Consider the following 16,775-nt stretch of genomic DNA (forward strand, 5'->3'; position numbering starts at 1 on the left):
GCAGGAAGAAGACTATTTAAAATCTTAATAAGCAAAGTTTGATATGAGTTTGTATCATGTCTTAGCATATAAAAAAGGTAACAACTTGGAGAGTAATGGTCGGTTGAACTACCCATTAGTTAACTCTATATATGCACGGCGCCTCCCACATTTGTCTCTAACGTGGACAATTGAGTTTAACATTTCTTTGGCTTTTTCCTATGAAAAAAAAAAGTTATAATGTGGACATTATAAATTTGAAATGTCCATCGCATTTAAGGGTGTTATCTAATAGCTAATGAAGTGAGTTGAGAATCATGAGATCTCAAGTTTAGACGCAAAGACACTAGATGATTTCTTTCAGTCTACGCTGATGAAAAGTAACAGATAAACTGTAAAATTAATTAAGGTGCGTGCAAGTTGATTCGAACACCACAATTATTTAAAACAATGAAATGCCCATTGCAATATAGGAAATGGCCATAGCCGCTTCATGATGCGATGTCGTAATATCACCAACAATAAGTTATTAAGTTTTTACGTCATTACAAACTATGAGAACTAGAATATATGTACGTAAAATATTTCAAATATGTTGCTAAACTTTCCAAAATAAATTAGTCATACCCTTCGGTAAAATTTGCTTAGAAACGACCTTGTCAATACTCAAATGTTTCATATATTCCCTGATTTTCCAGCTCATCAGACTGATTTCCAGAGGCGGATCCAAGATTTACTCCTATGAGTAGGGGTGTGCAAAAATCGATTTAACCGATAAACCGAATCAATAAAAACACTATTGGTTTATCGATATCGGATTATTGGGTTAACGGTTTATAAACGGTTTTGTAAAACTTTTTATTGTGTTATTAGTTCGGTTTTCGGTTTTAAAGATTTAGTTAATGGTTAAACTGTTAACCCAATAAACTTATATTATAATTACCTTTTTATCCCTAATTATATATTGGTGGCTTTAAATTTTAATTTTTAAATACTAACCTTTTGGATCTTTGAAGTTGCTGGCTTGGTGGTGCTGTTGATTACTGCTTTCTTTGAGTTAATTCCTTGGATGGTCACCCAAGTTTAGAGAATTTTCTACAAAAGTCACTTTTGTTTTATTTAAGATAATAAAGTCATTCAAATATCACTATTTTCCTCAAAAAATATTAAACACCTCAAAAGCTTCATTCTCTCCTGATTGGCATGCCACGTCATTAGAGCCCCATATTTTTTAATAATAGACTTATTTAACTCATCAAAATCATTTAATAAAATTCATATTTTATATCTAATCAAATATGACCTGGTTAAAAAGCATCAAAGGAACAACCTAGCATGTAATCTAAATGAATTAGAATTAAAAGAGAGAATTTTTTTAAATTTATAGATAAGTATTAAAATCTAAAATTAAAATATATATAAAAAAATAGAGCTTTAGTTTAATATATTGCTAGGTATTAACATGATTAACATGACAAGTTGAAATATCTATATCATAACATGAAATAAATTAAGAATATATTATATTTCATCTAAGACTAATAATATAATATTTTAAAATAAAAAATAAGAGTTATAATATAATATTTTAAAATAAGTATTATAGTAATGAAAATTCTATACCTTTTGCATGAGAAATAAAAAGACCTCGATGGTATGAAAATGGAAATGCCAAAAATTGCACACTACATATATAAGAATAGATAACTAAAAATAGAGAGAAAAAAAATTACACTAACTTTATTTTTTAAATATACGATTTAATTAGATTTTTTAAATCGCTAGAAGGTAGTCGTGTTTATCCTTTCTTATGAGTAGTTGTATTACTCTATAGCTTCTTGTCTCTTGATTTTTGCGAGTATCTGCTGGTTTATAATGACTTATTTACTTTCATTGTTTTCATTTTCATAATTGCTTTGATTTGTTTGCCCGTATCTGACCTTTCCTTTGCTTTTTCTTGAGCCGGGGGTCTTCCGGAAACAGCCTCCCTACCTAAGGTAGGGGTAAGGTCTGCGTACACTCTACCCTCCCCAGACCCCACGTTGTGGGATTCACTGGGTATGTTGTTGTTGTTGTTAGATTTTTTAAAAGTTAAACCAATACGAATGTAATTTTTGTGTTATATGTGTAATCATATTTTAATGTGGAAAGAATATGTTGTTTAATGTGGTAAAAAATATGTTGTTTAAAAAAACATGAATTTGAATAGAAAGATTAAATTACTTGAACATTAATTTAAATTGAAAGATAATATATTTGAATCGAGATAAAAGAATTTAGATTTGAAACAGTGGCTTAATAAAAAGTATGGTTTGATTCTTTTGCCGTCTTTTAACCATGTGATATTTAATTGTGTATAAAATATGAATTTGGTTAAATAATTTTGCTGAGTTAAATATGTCTATTATTAAAATAAAAAATGGGGCTTTAATGACATGGCATGCTAACTGGGAGAGAAGAAGACATTTGAGGTGTTTAGGTATTTTTGAGGAAAATAGTGATACTTGAGTGACTTTATTGTCCTAAATGAAACAAAAGTGACTTTTGTAGGAAATTCCCTAAACTTGGATGACCATCCAAGGAATTAACTCTGCTTTCTTTTGCATTTTATAGTTTTTGTTTCACGTTTTATAGTTTTTGACTTGTTGTTGGTGTTTTCTTTCTGAAGAAGTTGGCGTTGGCCTTGTTTTATGAACAAATGAACTGGAACTGCCCTTATTTTGTTTTTAAAAGATTGCTAAAGTGCATTTTATAGTTTTTGTCTTGTAATTTGTGTAGACTTTATGCATGAAGGCAAATTAAAACAAGTGACAGCAAAAAAATTAGCGGAGCATTTTCTTATTAGTTAAACCGAAAACCTAACCGTTAAGGACCAAAAATCGATAACGAATATCTTATCGGTTTGATTTTGTTTTAGCATATTTACAAACCGAAAATCGATAAACCGAACCAGTAATTCACAAAACCAAACTGAACTGACCAATAAGCACCCCTACCTATGGGTTCTATCTTTTAAGACTTTTAGCATTTAACTCATATATATATATATATATATATGCATTTTAGTAAATTTTTACAGATAAATTTATGTTCGGCGTCAAAAGTTATGGGTTCAACTGAACCGTATTTATTATGCTACGTCCGCCCCGGCAGCGACTCCATGTGTTTGAGAAGATATTGTACATTTTTATTACATGGACATATTGTGTTAAGTTTACAAATAGCCTCTATAAGGCGGAGTCTTAAATTTGTTTGGCCCCGCTTAATAAAAGTTTTAAAAAATAGCCTTCACTTCAGAAAATTAGATAGGTAAAGCTTTTGTTTCTCATCGGACATAAATTAATTTTGCCTATAAGTAGAAGGTTAGGATATTTCAAGACAACGAACCTGTTCAATTGATCACAAGCTTTGCCTTATATGCAAAAGCTAGAACTTATGCCTGATGGGCAACAGATCGATCACAAGTTGTGGACATAAATTAGTTTTGCTTATAACACAGAAATTCAGGATATTTCAAGACATTAAACCTACTTAATTGACCACAAGTTCTGTCTTATACACAAAAGTTAGAATTTATTTCGGATGGACAACAAAAGTTCTTCCCACCAAATTTTTTCTGATTAAGGTCCTCTTAAAAAAAAATGTTAAAGCAGTGACAAAACTTCAGGACCAAACACTTTTGGGAACATCACATTTCTTGCATGACATTTGATTGAATTTGGACCCTTAGCCCAATTTGATGTAGGCAAAAAGCCCAACTGGAAACAAATGTAAGCTGGCAAGGCCCATCAAGCCCGTCTTCCCAGTTGCTAAAGCTACAGCGAGTTCCAGGAGCTTATCTCAATCAAGCATTGGTCAAGTCTCTGGCAAGGACTAGTATTTCACTATTGTTTTAATATTTTCAATTTGCCCATGAGGCCTTCTCGTTTTGTTTAATCATGCGATATTCGCATTGAAAAAGGTTTCCTACGAGAGTAGATCATTATTTATCAAGAAATTCTCTATTCTCAAAGCTCGAAGTGGATGTCTTTGGCTAGAATTGTGAGTTCCAACCATCCATCAACCCTTGATGATTCGTTTTGGATTCATACTATTTTTTAAATTTGTAGTGAGATATCATTTAAATGGAAAAAGTATTTTAAAATTATTATAGTTTTAAGCTATTTTTTTCTAGTTAAGTGAACCAATCCCGTACCCATTTGAAATTGGACTTTGTTTTTCAAATCTATTCCAAAATTAACGCACTCGATAAGATAATTCTACGTGTAATATTTCTTGGACAAGAATTCAAACGGTTACTTATTATTATTCTTTGTATCTAACTCAAAAGACATTCAGCTAGCAAATGAGAAAGAATGAACTTTAATTTTATTTCTTAGGTAAGAGAAGTCGTTTTTTTTTATTTTTTATGCCTAACTTACAAACCCAATATCAAGAAACTATTAATTATGAGTCATTATGTAACACCCTAAATTTATTATTGGCATTTAAATAATCTTGTTCGTGTAGTAAATATTTTTTATTATTTTGCTTGAGTTTAAAATTTTAGTTTTTGTTTGAAAAAAAATAAAAATTTAGACTTGTCATATTTTATTGGATCTTGAAGCCTATTAGTTGGATCCATTTGATAAAAAGGGGTACTACCCTTCTACCTGAAAAGACCATTTCTTTCACCCCCACTCTCTATTTGTTCTTCTCCTAAGTCCTAACCCTCCATTAGAAATTCCAATCCACCTAAGTTACTCTCCACCTATCATTAAGATCTTTCTAGTTGTCATGCTTTGAATATATTTTGGAAAGTTGCCACCGAGAATTAAGATGGGTTAAGCCTTGTTTAGAAAATCCTAGATTTTGGGTTTGTGAAGAAGTTCAATCAATCTTGTGGTAAGCTTGTTATTCCACATATTTTGGGTGAAATATTCAAGTTTTTGTTAGAGATTTTGAAACCTTGAAATAAGGAAATTAAATCTCGTTTCTAAACTGGCAGCAGTTAGTATTTTGATCATAATTTTTTACGTAGAAGTCGGAATTAGGTGATTCAAAATGATGTGAAAAGATAAGAAAATTACCCACAACTTTTGTGTTTTGTAAAAATTCTAATTCCTCTATTTACTATGTCAACAATGGGCTGCAAGGAAGCACATAGCTGTTGTCTAGAAATTTTTTGACTTAAAAATTTGCAATAATAGCGAACCATTTAGCCCCGTTTTGTTCATCATGATTTAGCTTCTATATCGTTAAACTCTAGACCTTAAGTGAGTATTCCATTGTGTATTTAAGGTATAAGAGGCTCTTGTAAAAGCTAAGGAAGTCGATATAATTGCTTGATCGTTGCTTTGGGGATTTATAACTTCTTGGTGTTTTTCTTTGAGCTTTAGAGGCACTAAAACTCCAAGGTTTGCACATATTCTTGAATTTCACATTTTATTTAGTTGAAGTATTTTGAATATCTTAAGCTTGGGTAAAACTTGTATTTACTTTAATTTGCTATCCTATTCGGTTGTTGCTAGTTAAATTCTTATTTCGCTATGTTTAATTGAGTATGAATACTTTGAGTCACTCGACAACTTTGAATATCATTTGGTATCATGTGGAATGTTTTTGTAAGACAAACTAACTCGCCCACATATACGGATTGCTTGAGCATTATTGCATTCTCGTTGGGACTTTGTCCTTCTTGTGATAGTGACTTTGTCACTTATATTGGCATGCCTCTTGAGATTATTCGGATTTTGTCCCATCTTGACTTTGGATTCACATTTCATCTTAATTATGGATCTTGGTCCATCTTAAGTATGAATGGGGAAGCCACTTTCAACATGGTTCTTGATTCTCTTGATCGTTGGGTGACGACCCTACTTGATTTTGGGACTCCAGTCCTTCTTGTTATTCGATTATGCTTTGATGTGATTGCATGATGTATGTGTTGGGCGAAATTAACCAAATGGTGAACTTTCTTGGATTTGCTTTGGAAAGCTTCTTGATATTTGAGATTTTGAATATTGATATTTTGAACTATTTTAATATTTGATATTTTATTTTCTTGAAAGGATTGTACCTTCATTTAGTTCTTGATGGTGATTTTGACAAACTTATTCCCAGAATTTATTTTTGTACTCCTTATTTTTTATACTAAGTGTTAGTTAAGTTTATGTGCCACTAAGCTTTATGTTAGTGATAGTTTGTTACTATCGTAGGTGATGTTCCGAAAGAAACTTGAGGATGGCCATTTGAAGTAGACTCTTTGGATGCTTAGATGAAGATCACATTTGCATGAGCATGTTCATTTGGTATACTTTTGGGGACTTGTACGTGATCCATGTGATACACTTAGATATGCACTTTAGAATGAAATTTGGTCATGTGCTAATATTTTGGAACTTGGTTTTGATGAATGACTTGACTATTTTGGGAGTGTCCATGCCCAAGTCTTGTAATATTTTAAATTTAGTACTTGTGTTGACCTTGGAAAACTTAACTAGTTTGTATTTGAGATTGAGAGTTGAATTTCATGCTTGGTATGAGCCTTGGATGTTGCAGCATGAAAAATATTTATCTACTACGTGTTTGATGAATTCTAAAGTGTTGATTTAACTCAAAATAGGCGTTGTCCATTTTTATGATTGGATATTTCTATTTTTTAGGAGGTTTCTTTTAGGTCCTACTATGTTGGGATGTCGTATTTGAAAACTTGTTCATATGGGCCTATTTCTGCTATCACATGATAAAGTCATTATTTTAAATTTGTTTCTTCTACATTTTGTGGTACGCTCGAATACATATGTGTTTATTATTTTGTTCTGCTCGTGAACATGTTGTCAAATAAATCTTATCCTTAAATTTAGTTATTAGTCTATTTTGCAAAAAAAAAAAAAAAAAAAAAAACTGTCGGGACGAATATTTAAATTAGTTAGTATGGATAATTTTGATTAGTGGCATCCTCCCCGGGGGTTGCTACACATTACTTGTGGATATGATTTTATTATTGTTTGGGAATTGAAAAGAGATAAACACAACTTCTAATATAGGTTTTTTTTTTCTCAAGGTCAAAATTGCCATTAACCTTTAGGTATATATAGTAAAATTAATATGATATAAGCATGCACATTATGTAGACAAGATTAAATATATTGTGCATCCTATTATTGCTTTCATTTGTTATATAGAAATTTCTTAATCCTTACTCCATAAACAATATAAAATAAAAATAATACAAGTATCCACATACGTTTTTAATCGGATTAAATTTAGATGAAGATATCGAGTAAAAAAACACAAACAGTTACTTTAAGTCTTTTTAATTGAAAAATCATCATTGTCAAATTTCACAGATGAAAACTTTAACATGTTGTTGAATTTGAAACTCCATTACAATGACTATTTTAAAAGAATATGACTGAAAAGTGGTCTGTAATACAATTTTTACAATAAATTATCTATCTTCAAAATTTCTTTTTTAAAAGTTGTCCAAAGGCCAAGAATATTTCTTTATGAAATCTACAAAGCCTTATTTTCTCCCCAATTAGTTGCGAAATGGGTAATTCTTGCTTCCTTTCCCGATTGATTATAGTTCTATAAGATTTTGGTTTTACAAAAAAAAAAAAAAAAAAAAAAAGAACAGTTTCTCGTGTGACGATTTGACCTATTTCTCCTTTAAGACCTAAAAGTACATATAAAACCCCGTTTGGAATTGTTTTGTTTGATTCATCTGCCTTGAATCCCTAGAACAAACACCATCTACATACGATTAAATTTTGCATTGTTCAATGTACTTTTACTTCCGCATTATACATCCAATCGCTTCTAATCTTGATTAATTCTTTATCTACTTGAACATTTTTGTCATTCGTAAGGACTATCCCTTTTGTCGGCCTCTACAACTGCTCTTGGATCTGTGAGAGTTTGCCTTCCATTTCGTCAGAGGGTTTATCTTGATTCTTATCAAGTGTCACGATAACTAAGTCAAGATTCAATGACTCTGATATCAATTAATGCAACAAAAAGATATTAAGTGGGCTAACTCGCTAAGTTAACCCAGGAGAGGAAAATCTCGAGGAAGAGGAGAACTAACTAAAGCTGAGATGTTAGTTGAGTAAGAAAAAAGAGGGAAAGAATTTTTTATTTCATTAAATTAGCTCAAATATACAATTACAATCTATACTTATTATTATACACAATTCAAATGAGTGTTTTGAACTAGAATGAACCACCAATCCTATACTTGTGAACTAATTTGACTAACTAATTAATGAACAATAGCAACTAAATTTTGAAATCCCAACTTCGCACCCACTAATTTTGCGATTGAATAACTGCTTCTTGCCCCCCCTCATCTCATCTTCAACATTGCATCGCGTCATGACCTTTTAACCGGCATTAATTATATGTTTAACATCCAAGTATTGCTTTCGTTCATCATATATAGAAGCTTCTTAATCCCTCATTCCATAAACTAAATAGAAGTTCCAAAAAAAAAAAAAAGAAGAAAATACAAGTATCCAATACGTTTGTATATCTTCAAAAGCATCTTCTTCTTCCTAATTATTAGTTGTGAAATTGGTGTTGTTCCTTCCTTTCCCAAATTATAATTCCATCATCTTATTTTGGTTTACAAAAACTAAATATTACAAGAACAAGATAAATAAAAATAAGAAATAAAAAAACCGCCTCCCTTATGACGGTTTTGACCTATTTCGCCTCCAAAAAGTAAATATAAAACCCCTCCTTCCTCTCATTCTTTCGCCTTTCTCCTCTCTTTCCTTTGGACTCAACAAAGAAAATCAGTCATTAAACCATTTATCTACTTAACACTAAACAAACTAAGATCTGGGTTCCATTTAAACTGTAAAAATAAAATAGGAAGATTTGTTTAGTTGTTGAATCAAGAATGGATATGGAGGAAGAGTATGAGCAGGATTACAATGGTGAGGATGAAGATGAAATAACACAAGAGGATGCTTGGGCTGTTATTAGTGCTTATTTTGAAGAGAAAGGACTCGTTCGTCAACAACTTGATTCCTTTGATGAGTTTATTCAGAACACTATGCAAGAAATTGTTGATGAATCTGCTGATATTGAGATCCGACCCGAGTCCCAGCATAACCCGGGTCATCAACCTGACTTTGCTGAGGTCCGTTGTTAACAACTTGGAATTTGAAGTCATAGATTTGCTTTTGAACAATTTTGAACTGACTAAAGGGGTTTATAGAGTAATAAATGGAGTGGAACTAGTCTATGAGCAGTTTTAATTTGGATTGGTGGTTTATGTTTTGCTGCAATTGAATGTTGGTTCAGATCAATTTAGGCATTAGGGTTTTTTTAGGGTTTTGTTGTAGGAAGTATCTTATGAACTGATAAATGGTCGAAATTGCGAAAGATATACCAACATAAAGGACTATTCAATATATGAAAGAACATGAAAAACAGTTGGGGGTTTGTTGAAACAAGTTAAAACTAGGGCAGGGCTTATTTTTTTGGAAATTTGAAGTTGTTATCAAGGTTGAATTTGGCATTAAATTTGAACTGTGTGATTTATGTTGATAAGGCTAGTTGCAGCTGTATTTTGTGGTATGAACTGTTAGCATTTTTTCTGACAAAGCTAGTAAAGTGCAGTTTAGCTGTATATAATGTGGAGCATTTGCACTGTTACTTGCATTTGTTTTTCTACATCATGTCGTGTTGTGACGGGGAGGGTTGGCACACATTAATGATAGGTGGGATTATGTTACTGAGTTAACGGAGGGCAGTTCTTTTGGTTATGCTAGAACTTTTTCTTGGTCTCTTATGAGGTAGTTTCAGAATTAGCATGTGCGCTATTGGCGCAGTGGAGATGAGGAATCTAATAACAACTGTTAGAGTTTCAAGTTGAGTTAATGGATACGTACCGAAAAGTTGACATGGCAATTTGTCCCAAGAAATCTGTTATGTAATGTTTTAGTGGGATAAATAGTCCATTTTACGCAGGTTTAAATTCTATTCTACCACAAAATCATTAAACGTTATCTGCAGAGGCTTATTGTACTTGGTCGGATGTGGTTCATTTTAACTCTGACTTGTTGATACCGATTGAACGTTTCCCTGGTTAAGATAAGGTACAGCCTGTAGTAGCTAATTGCAAACAATGGTGGTGAAACTTGTGATCTGTGAATGATAATTCTTGGGGAAGCATATAGTTTTGAGGCTTCTCCATACACTTCGTAGGCATTTCCTAAATGCAATGTATCCTCTGCTAGTTAACAAATAAGTCTCTCCAAATAATACTACAGTTTGACTTTATTCATCATTGTTTTTGTACAGACTATCTACAAAATCAATTTTGGTCAGATTTATTTGAGTAAGCCGATGATGACAGAGTCAGATGGTGAAACTGCTACCTTGTTTCCAAAGGCTGCGAGGTTGAGGAATCTGACATATTCTGCACCATTGTATGTGGATGTTACAAAGAGAGTCATTAAGAAAGGGCATGATGGTGAAGAAGTTACTGAAACTCAGGACTTCACAAAAGTCTTTATTGGAAAGGTGAATATACTGTAAGCTTTGGAGCCATATATATGATAAGAGGTTTCTTGAAATTGTTATTGATAGTCAAACTTGTTCCATCTTCACTTACAGGTTCCCATTATGCTTCGCTCAAGTTACTGTACATTATATCAAAATTCAGAGAAGGATCTAACAGAGCTTGGAGAATGTCCATTAGATCAAGGTGGATATTTTATTATAAATGGAAGTGAAAAGGTCCTAATTGCTCAGGAGAAGATGAGCACCAACCATGTGTATGTGTTTAAGAAGAGGCAACCTAACAAGTATGCGTTCGTTGGAGAAGTCAGGTCAATGGCAGAATCTCAAAACCGCCCACCGAGTACTATGTTTGTGCGGATGCTCTCAAGGACTAGTGCGAAAGGGGTAATGTGCTGAGACAACCAATTTCATTTTTTTTTTTGTTGCTGTTTGTTGCAATTCATGAAACTTATATATTTAATTGTCTCCATCGCTTTCTATACTGCAGGGTTCCTCAGGCCAATACATTCGGGCGACACTTCCATATATCCGAACAGAGATTCCTATTATTATTGTGTTTCGAGCGCTAGGTTTTGTGGCTGATAAGGATATATTGGAACATATTTGTTATGATTTCAATGATACTCAAATGATGGAGTTGTTACGTCCATCGCTGGAAGAAGCTTTTGTTATACAAAATCAACAGGTACTTCTGTTGGTGCTTGTGGTTCTTTTATTTCACCTGCCCAAGCTCTTTCTTTGCTTTGATAACGTTGCTAAAATAGAAGTGATTCTTTTAGGTTGCTCTTGACTACATCGGGAAGAGAGGGGCTACAGTTGGTGTTACAAGGGAAAAGAGGATAAAGTATGTGTATTGAAGTTGCCTAAACATTGGTCTTGTGACTTTCTGAAGCATTTGAATAAATGTTCTCAATCAATATTTTGCAGGTATGCCAAAGAGATTCTTCAGAAAGAAATGCTTCCTCATGTTGGAGTTGGAGAGTATTGTGAAACAAAGAAAGCTTATTACTTTGGGTAGGGCTTCCTTTTTCTGTGTAAACATGTTTTTAACGAAATGATTCATTAAATCTTTTATCCTCTTTATTTTAGTTAGTAATGGACATGTTTATCAGGATCTTGAAGCTACTCATTTCAGGTATATCATCCACCGGCTTCTGTTATGTGCACTTGGCCGAAGGGCTGAGGATGATAGGGATCATTATGGAAATAAGAGACTGGATCTTGCTGGTCCTTTGCTTGGTGGCCTGTTTCGAATGGTAGGTTTGTTCTTTTTTATCATTTTTTACACCGTTATGGACATCATTTATTATATCTTTTTTTCTTGGGTTCCGTCTTTCAATGCAGCTCTTTAGAAAGTTGACAAGGGATGTTAGAGGCTATGTGCAAAAGGTAAATGCATAGACCTTTTCTTTATGGCGCCATTGGCTGAATATTTCGTTTCTGCGGACTGTTCTTATTGTTTGTGGGTCCTTCAGTGTGTTGACAATGGAAAAGATGTAAATCTTCAATTTGCAATCAAAGCTAAAACCATTACCAGTGGGCTGAAATACTCTCTTGCTACTGGAAACTGGGGGCAAGCTAATGCAGCGGGTACGAGAGCTGGTGTTTCACAGGTCAGCTAGCTATTTTGTCGGTTGACAACAGGTATTTGAAATTTGATCGATCTTCTCCACGGATAAATAATTTTGTTTATTGATATATTCCAGGTGTTGAATCGTCTGACTTATGCATCTACTTTGTCTCACTTGCGAAGGTTGAATTCCCCCATAGGACGAGAAGGTAATTGAGTTTTCCTCCATACCACCATTTTGCTTATGATTTATGTGGTTCTACTTTTCAGATAGTATTTGATGTCATTCGCTTCCGACTTAATCAATCATTTGGGCCCTAATATCATACTAGTTGGTGTTTGTCTAAATCACGTCTCACTTGATCAACACACCAAAGCAAATGGAAAAACTACAATAATGGTGTATGGAGCTTGGGACCATTGTTGGGTTTATTTGGGAAGAATAAGTGTTGACCTGCGGGTTCGTGGTAAACAGAGAACCCAGGGCCACCCTACCACCCCTCTATATTCATGAAACATGGAATCTTATTTCTGTCAATTATATTTATAGTTAGTTAGTACCGGTTATTTTTCTTTTTTATTTTTTTTCCTTGTTATTTAGGTTTTCTGTGTTTGTTTACCAGGGAAACTGGCCAAACCAAGGCAATTGCATAATTCACAATGGGGAATGATGTGTCCTGCAGAAACACCAGAGGGTCAAGTAAGTGACTGCTCCCCTGTGGAGCTTCTGTTATGCCAGGATGTGGCTAGATCAGCCCCTCCTCTTCTCCCACCCCCCAAATAAAAACCTGTACATGCAAACTGATTCATCCTTGTGATCTGATTAGGCATGTGGGCTGGTGAAGAATCTAGCTTTAATGGTTTATATAACAGTTGGTTCAGCAGCATATCCAATTTTGGAGTTTCTGGAAGAGTGGGGTACTGAGAACTTTGAGGTGAGCATGATCTCAGTGTGTTGGGATGTTTGTGGTTCAGCTTAATTATGTTGTATTTCTTTCCTATATTAAGAGTGATGATGATATGGTCTTCCTTGGCTCACCATTGCTTTTCCTGTAAATCTAGGAAATTTCTCCTGCCGTTATTCCACAGGCTACAAAGATCTTTGTCAATGGTACCTGGGTGGGAATTCATCGCGATCCTGACATGTTGGTGAGAACATTGAGACGACTTAGGAGAAGGGTAAGAAACAATCTACACTAATTTTGAGTGGATGACATTACTTGTAGTCTTGTACAGTTATACAGTATGAAGCATATAGTGAAGGATGATAAAAGCCATATAATTACATAGTAATCTGGAAAAACAGCCATACGATGTCAGTTCTACACACTTTGATTTGTTTTATATTATAGCAGTCCTCACATCCAATCATTGTAAACATATGGACGTCGAGTTGGAAGTATGTATTTCAATATTTTAGAGATCTTGGAAATATATTACTGCACCTTTATTCTACCTTACAAACTGATATTGTCTGATTGCCTCTACTGAGTTCTCTGGTCTCATCCCCTATCTTAGAACACTGTTGGTCTTGGAAATATTATCACTTGAATGGGAGATTCTACATTTGCGTTGTTTGTTTTGCATAAGTGCCTTTGTTTTTGTTTTATGCAGGTTGATGTCAATACTGAGGTCGGGGTGGTTCGTGATATCCGTTTGAAAGAACTTCGTATTTATACAGACTATGGCAGGTGCAGTCGTCCATTGTTTATTGTGGAAAAGCAAAGGCTGCTGATCAAGAAGAAGGATATTCAAACATTGCAACAACGGGTATGCTAATGGCTCCCTTGCTCCCTTTGTTGCCATCTTTTGTTGCTTTGATCACACTCTTGGTTTCTTGGAAGTTTGAACTTCTCTCTGCTTCAGTTACATATTCAGTACTCTTTTTCAGGAATCACCTGAAGAGGGTGGCTGGCATGATCTGGTGGCTAAGGGATACATCGAGTACATTGACACTGAAGAGGAAGAAACAACGATGATTAGCATGACTATAAATGTGAGTAGTCACAGTGGTCTTCCTATTTTAACAGTTTCTGATTTATGCTGAGATGCTAAATGATATATGTTAATGTTTCTAGGATCTTGTGCAAGCACGCCTTAATCCCGGGGATGCTTATTCTGATACCTATACTCACTGCGAAATTCACCCATCACTAATATTGGGTGTTTGTGCATCAATTATTCCGTTTCCTGATCATAACCAGGTGAGTTATGTTTGGTTGTGACTTGTGAAGTCTCTTGTCAAGTTGTGTCTGATCTTCTAATCTTCTGTGCTTATTTGTTGTTTTATCAGTCTCCCCGTAATACTTATCAGTCAGCCATGGGTAAGCAAGCCATGGGAATTTATGTCACCAACTACCAATTTCGGATGGTAGGTAGCTCTACTTATTTATCCATAATCTTTTGGGAGGTTTTTGTTTTCGGTCTGTCAAGGTGACAATTTTTTCTTCTGGCAGGACACATTGGCCTATGTGCTTTATTATCCTCAGAAGCCTCTTGTCACAACACGAGCCATGGAACACTTGCATTTCAGGCAACTACCTGCAGGCATCAATGCAATTGTTGCCATTTCCTGCTATTCTGGATACAATCAAGAGGATTCTGTCATTATGAATCAGTCATCTATTGATCGTGGATTCTTCCGATCGCTATTTTTCCGTTCATACAGGGATGAGGAAAAGAAGATGGGGACATTGGTCAAGGAGGACTTTGGACGTCCTGATAGAGCTAGTACTATGGGTATGCGGCATGGTTCTTATGATAAGTTGGATGACGATGGTCTTGCCCCTCCAGGAACTAGAGTTTCTGGTGAGGATGTGATCATTGGGAAGACAACTCCCATTTCTCAAGATGATGCACAAGGGCAAGCATCTCGCTATACGAGGAAAGATCACAGTACCAGTCTCCGCCATAGTGAAACTGGAATGGTAGATCAGGTTCTATTAACAACAAATGCCGACGGGCTCCGATTTGTTAAAGTGAGGGTTAGATCAGTCCGTATTCCTCAAATTGGGGACAAGTTCAGCAGTAGACATGGTCAGAAGGGAACAGTTGGCATGACATATACACAAGAAGATATGCCATGGACCGTGGAAGGCATTACTCCTGATATTATTGTGAATCCCCATGCTATTCCTTCTCGAATGACTATTGGTCAGTTGATTGAATGTATTATGGGGAAGGTTGCCGCACATATGGGAAAAGAAGGTGATGCCACTCCCTTTACAGATGTTACTGTGGATAACATCAGCAAAGCTCTGCATAAATGTGGATACCAGATGCGTGGTTTTGAGACCATGTACAATGGTCATACTGGACGGCGGCTTAGTGCTATGATATTCCTTGGTCCCACGTACTACCAGCGGCTGAAGCATATGGTTGATGACAAGATTCATTCTAGAGGCAGAGGTCCGGTGCAAATCCTCACAAGGCAGCCCGCGGAAGGTCGGTCACGTGATGGTGGTCTTCGTTTTGGAGAGATGGAGCGAGATTGTATGATTGCTCACGGTGCCGCTCATTTTCTGAAAGAGCGGTTATTTGACCAAAGTGATGCATATAGAGTTCATGTTTGTGAGCGATGTGGGCTGATTGCTATTGCAAACCTCAAGAAGATTTCTTTTGAATGCCGAGGATGCAAGAACAAGACCGATATTGTCCAGGTAAACATTTTCTTTCCGCCCCTGCTTTTGCACCCCCATACAAAGACATACTGGCATTGCATACATGTTTCTGCTGAACGCACTGGGTAGATGCTCTTTATGGTTTACACCTCACATGTCAAATAGCAGTAGCACTTTTCTGCGGGTCTTAGAACTCAAGATGGGCTCTGTTGGTGCAGGTTCACATTCCATATGCGTGCAAGTTGCTTTTCCAGGAGCTTATGGCCATGGCTATAGCTCCAAGAATGCTCACAAAGGATGTCAAACAAGCCAAAGATCAAAAGAAGAAAGGAGCATGATTGATTTAGCCAGGCAGAAAAAAGTGCCCCTGTTTTATAGATTTACGATCCTTTACTTAGGAGTCAGTTTTGCATCCACAATATGAGGATCTACTTACTTTGTTTTAGAATGGTTGTAGATTAGCATATGTCATCTATATCTAATGAGAACAGGACCCATGTGAACCTCCGTACAGTGATTTCAAGGATAAGGTTTGGAAGTAATTCTCGCATGTAAAAATAGAACATTTATATCTGAAATTTCTGTTCGGAAAAGAACTTTTTGTTTTCCCGTAAGAGGCCAATGAGTGGAAGCTTTTAACAATGATTTTATCTTGCAAAGAAGTGAGTTCAACTTTTTGCTTCTAGTCCAGTTTTTAATTCTCTCTATATCTCGCAACTCTGTAATTAGAGTCTCAGAGATGTTTCGACTACTGCACAAGAATGTATTATTTACATTTATACACAACGAAGAAGATGAGTTAAATCATGATAAAACCATATTATGATCCATGATAACCAATTAAGAATGAACATAGAATATGGGAAACAATCATACTACGATTTATATTGAACGGTTAGATATTTTAAAGCCTCAAGCACATAATCGGGGAAGTTAAAATGAATTGGAATGTAGTAAAAATAAAAATAAAATTGCCAAGTAACATCAAGCTCAAATCCCCATTCTCTTTATTATTATTATTGAATAGTTTGCCATATACGATCGTAACTTAGAAGAATGGGATATTATCTACTATTATTAACAAACAA

The 16,775-nt window shown here is 34.8% G+C and overlaps 1 protein-coding gene across 1 annotated transcript; it reads left to right on the forward strand.

Moving 5' to 3' along the window:
- Positions 1-8,710: 8,710 nt before the first annotated feature.
- LOC132624986 (DNA-directed RNA polymerase II subunit RPB2) lies at positions 8,711-16,372 on the forward strand. The gene is made up of 19 exons (XM_060339754.1): positions 8,711-9,109; positions 10,276-10,497; positions 10,591-10,881; positions 10,985-11,182; positions 11,277-11,341; positions 11,425-11,511; positions 11,633-11,753; positions 11,842-11,886; positions 11,973-12,110; positions 12,204-12,276; positions 12,691-12,767; positions 12,895-13,002; positions 13,130-13,246; positions 13,682-13,837; positions 13,959-14,063; positions 14,146-14,271; positions 14,361-14,438; positions 14,524-15,726; positions 15,906-16,372. The coding sequence occupies exons 1-19, from the start codon at positions 8,867-8,869 to the stop codon at positions 16,023-16,025; spliced, it is 3,573 nt and encodes a 1,190-aa protein (XP_060195737.1). The 5' UTR covers positions 8,711-8,866; the 3' UTR covers positions 16,026-16,372.
- Positions 16,373-16,775: the final 403 nt, after the last annotated feature.

This window comes from Lycium barbarum, chromosome 12 (genome assembly GCF_019175385.1).
Source record: "Lycium barbarum isolate Lr01 chromosome 12, ASM1917538v2, whole genome shotgun sequence".
NCBI lineage: Eukaryota > Viridiplantae > Streptophyta > Magnoliopsida > Solanales > Solanaceae > Lycium > Lycium barbarum.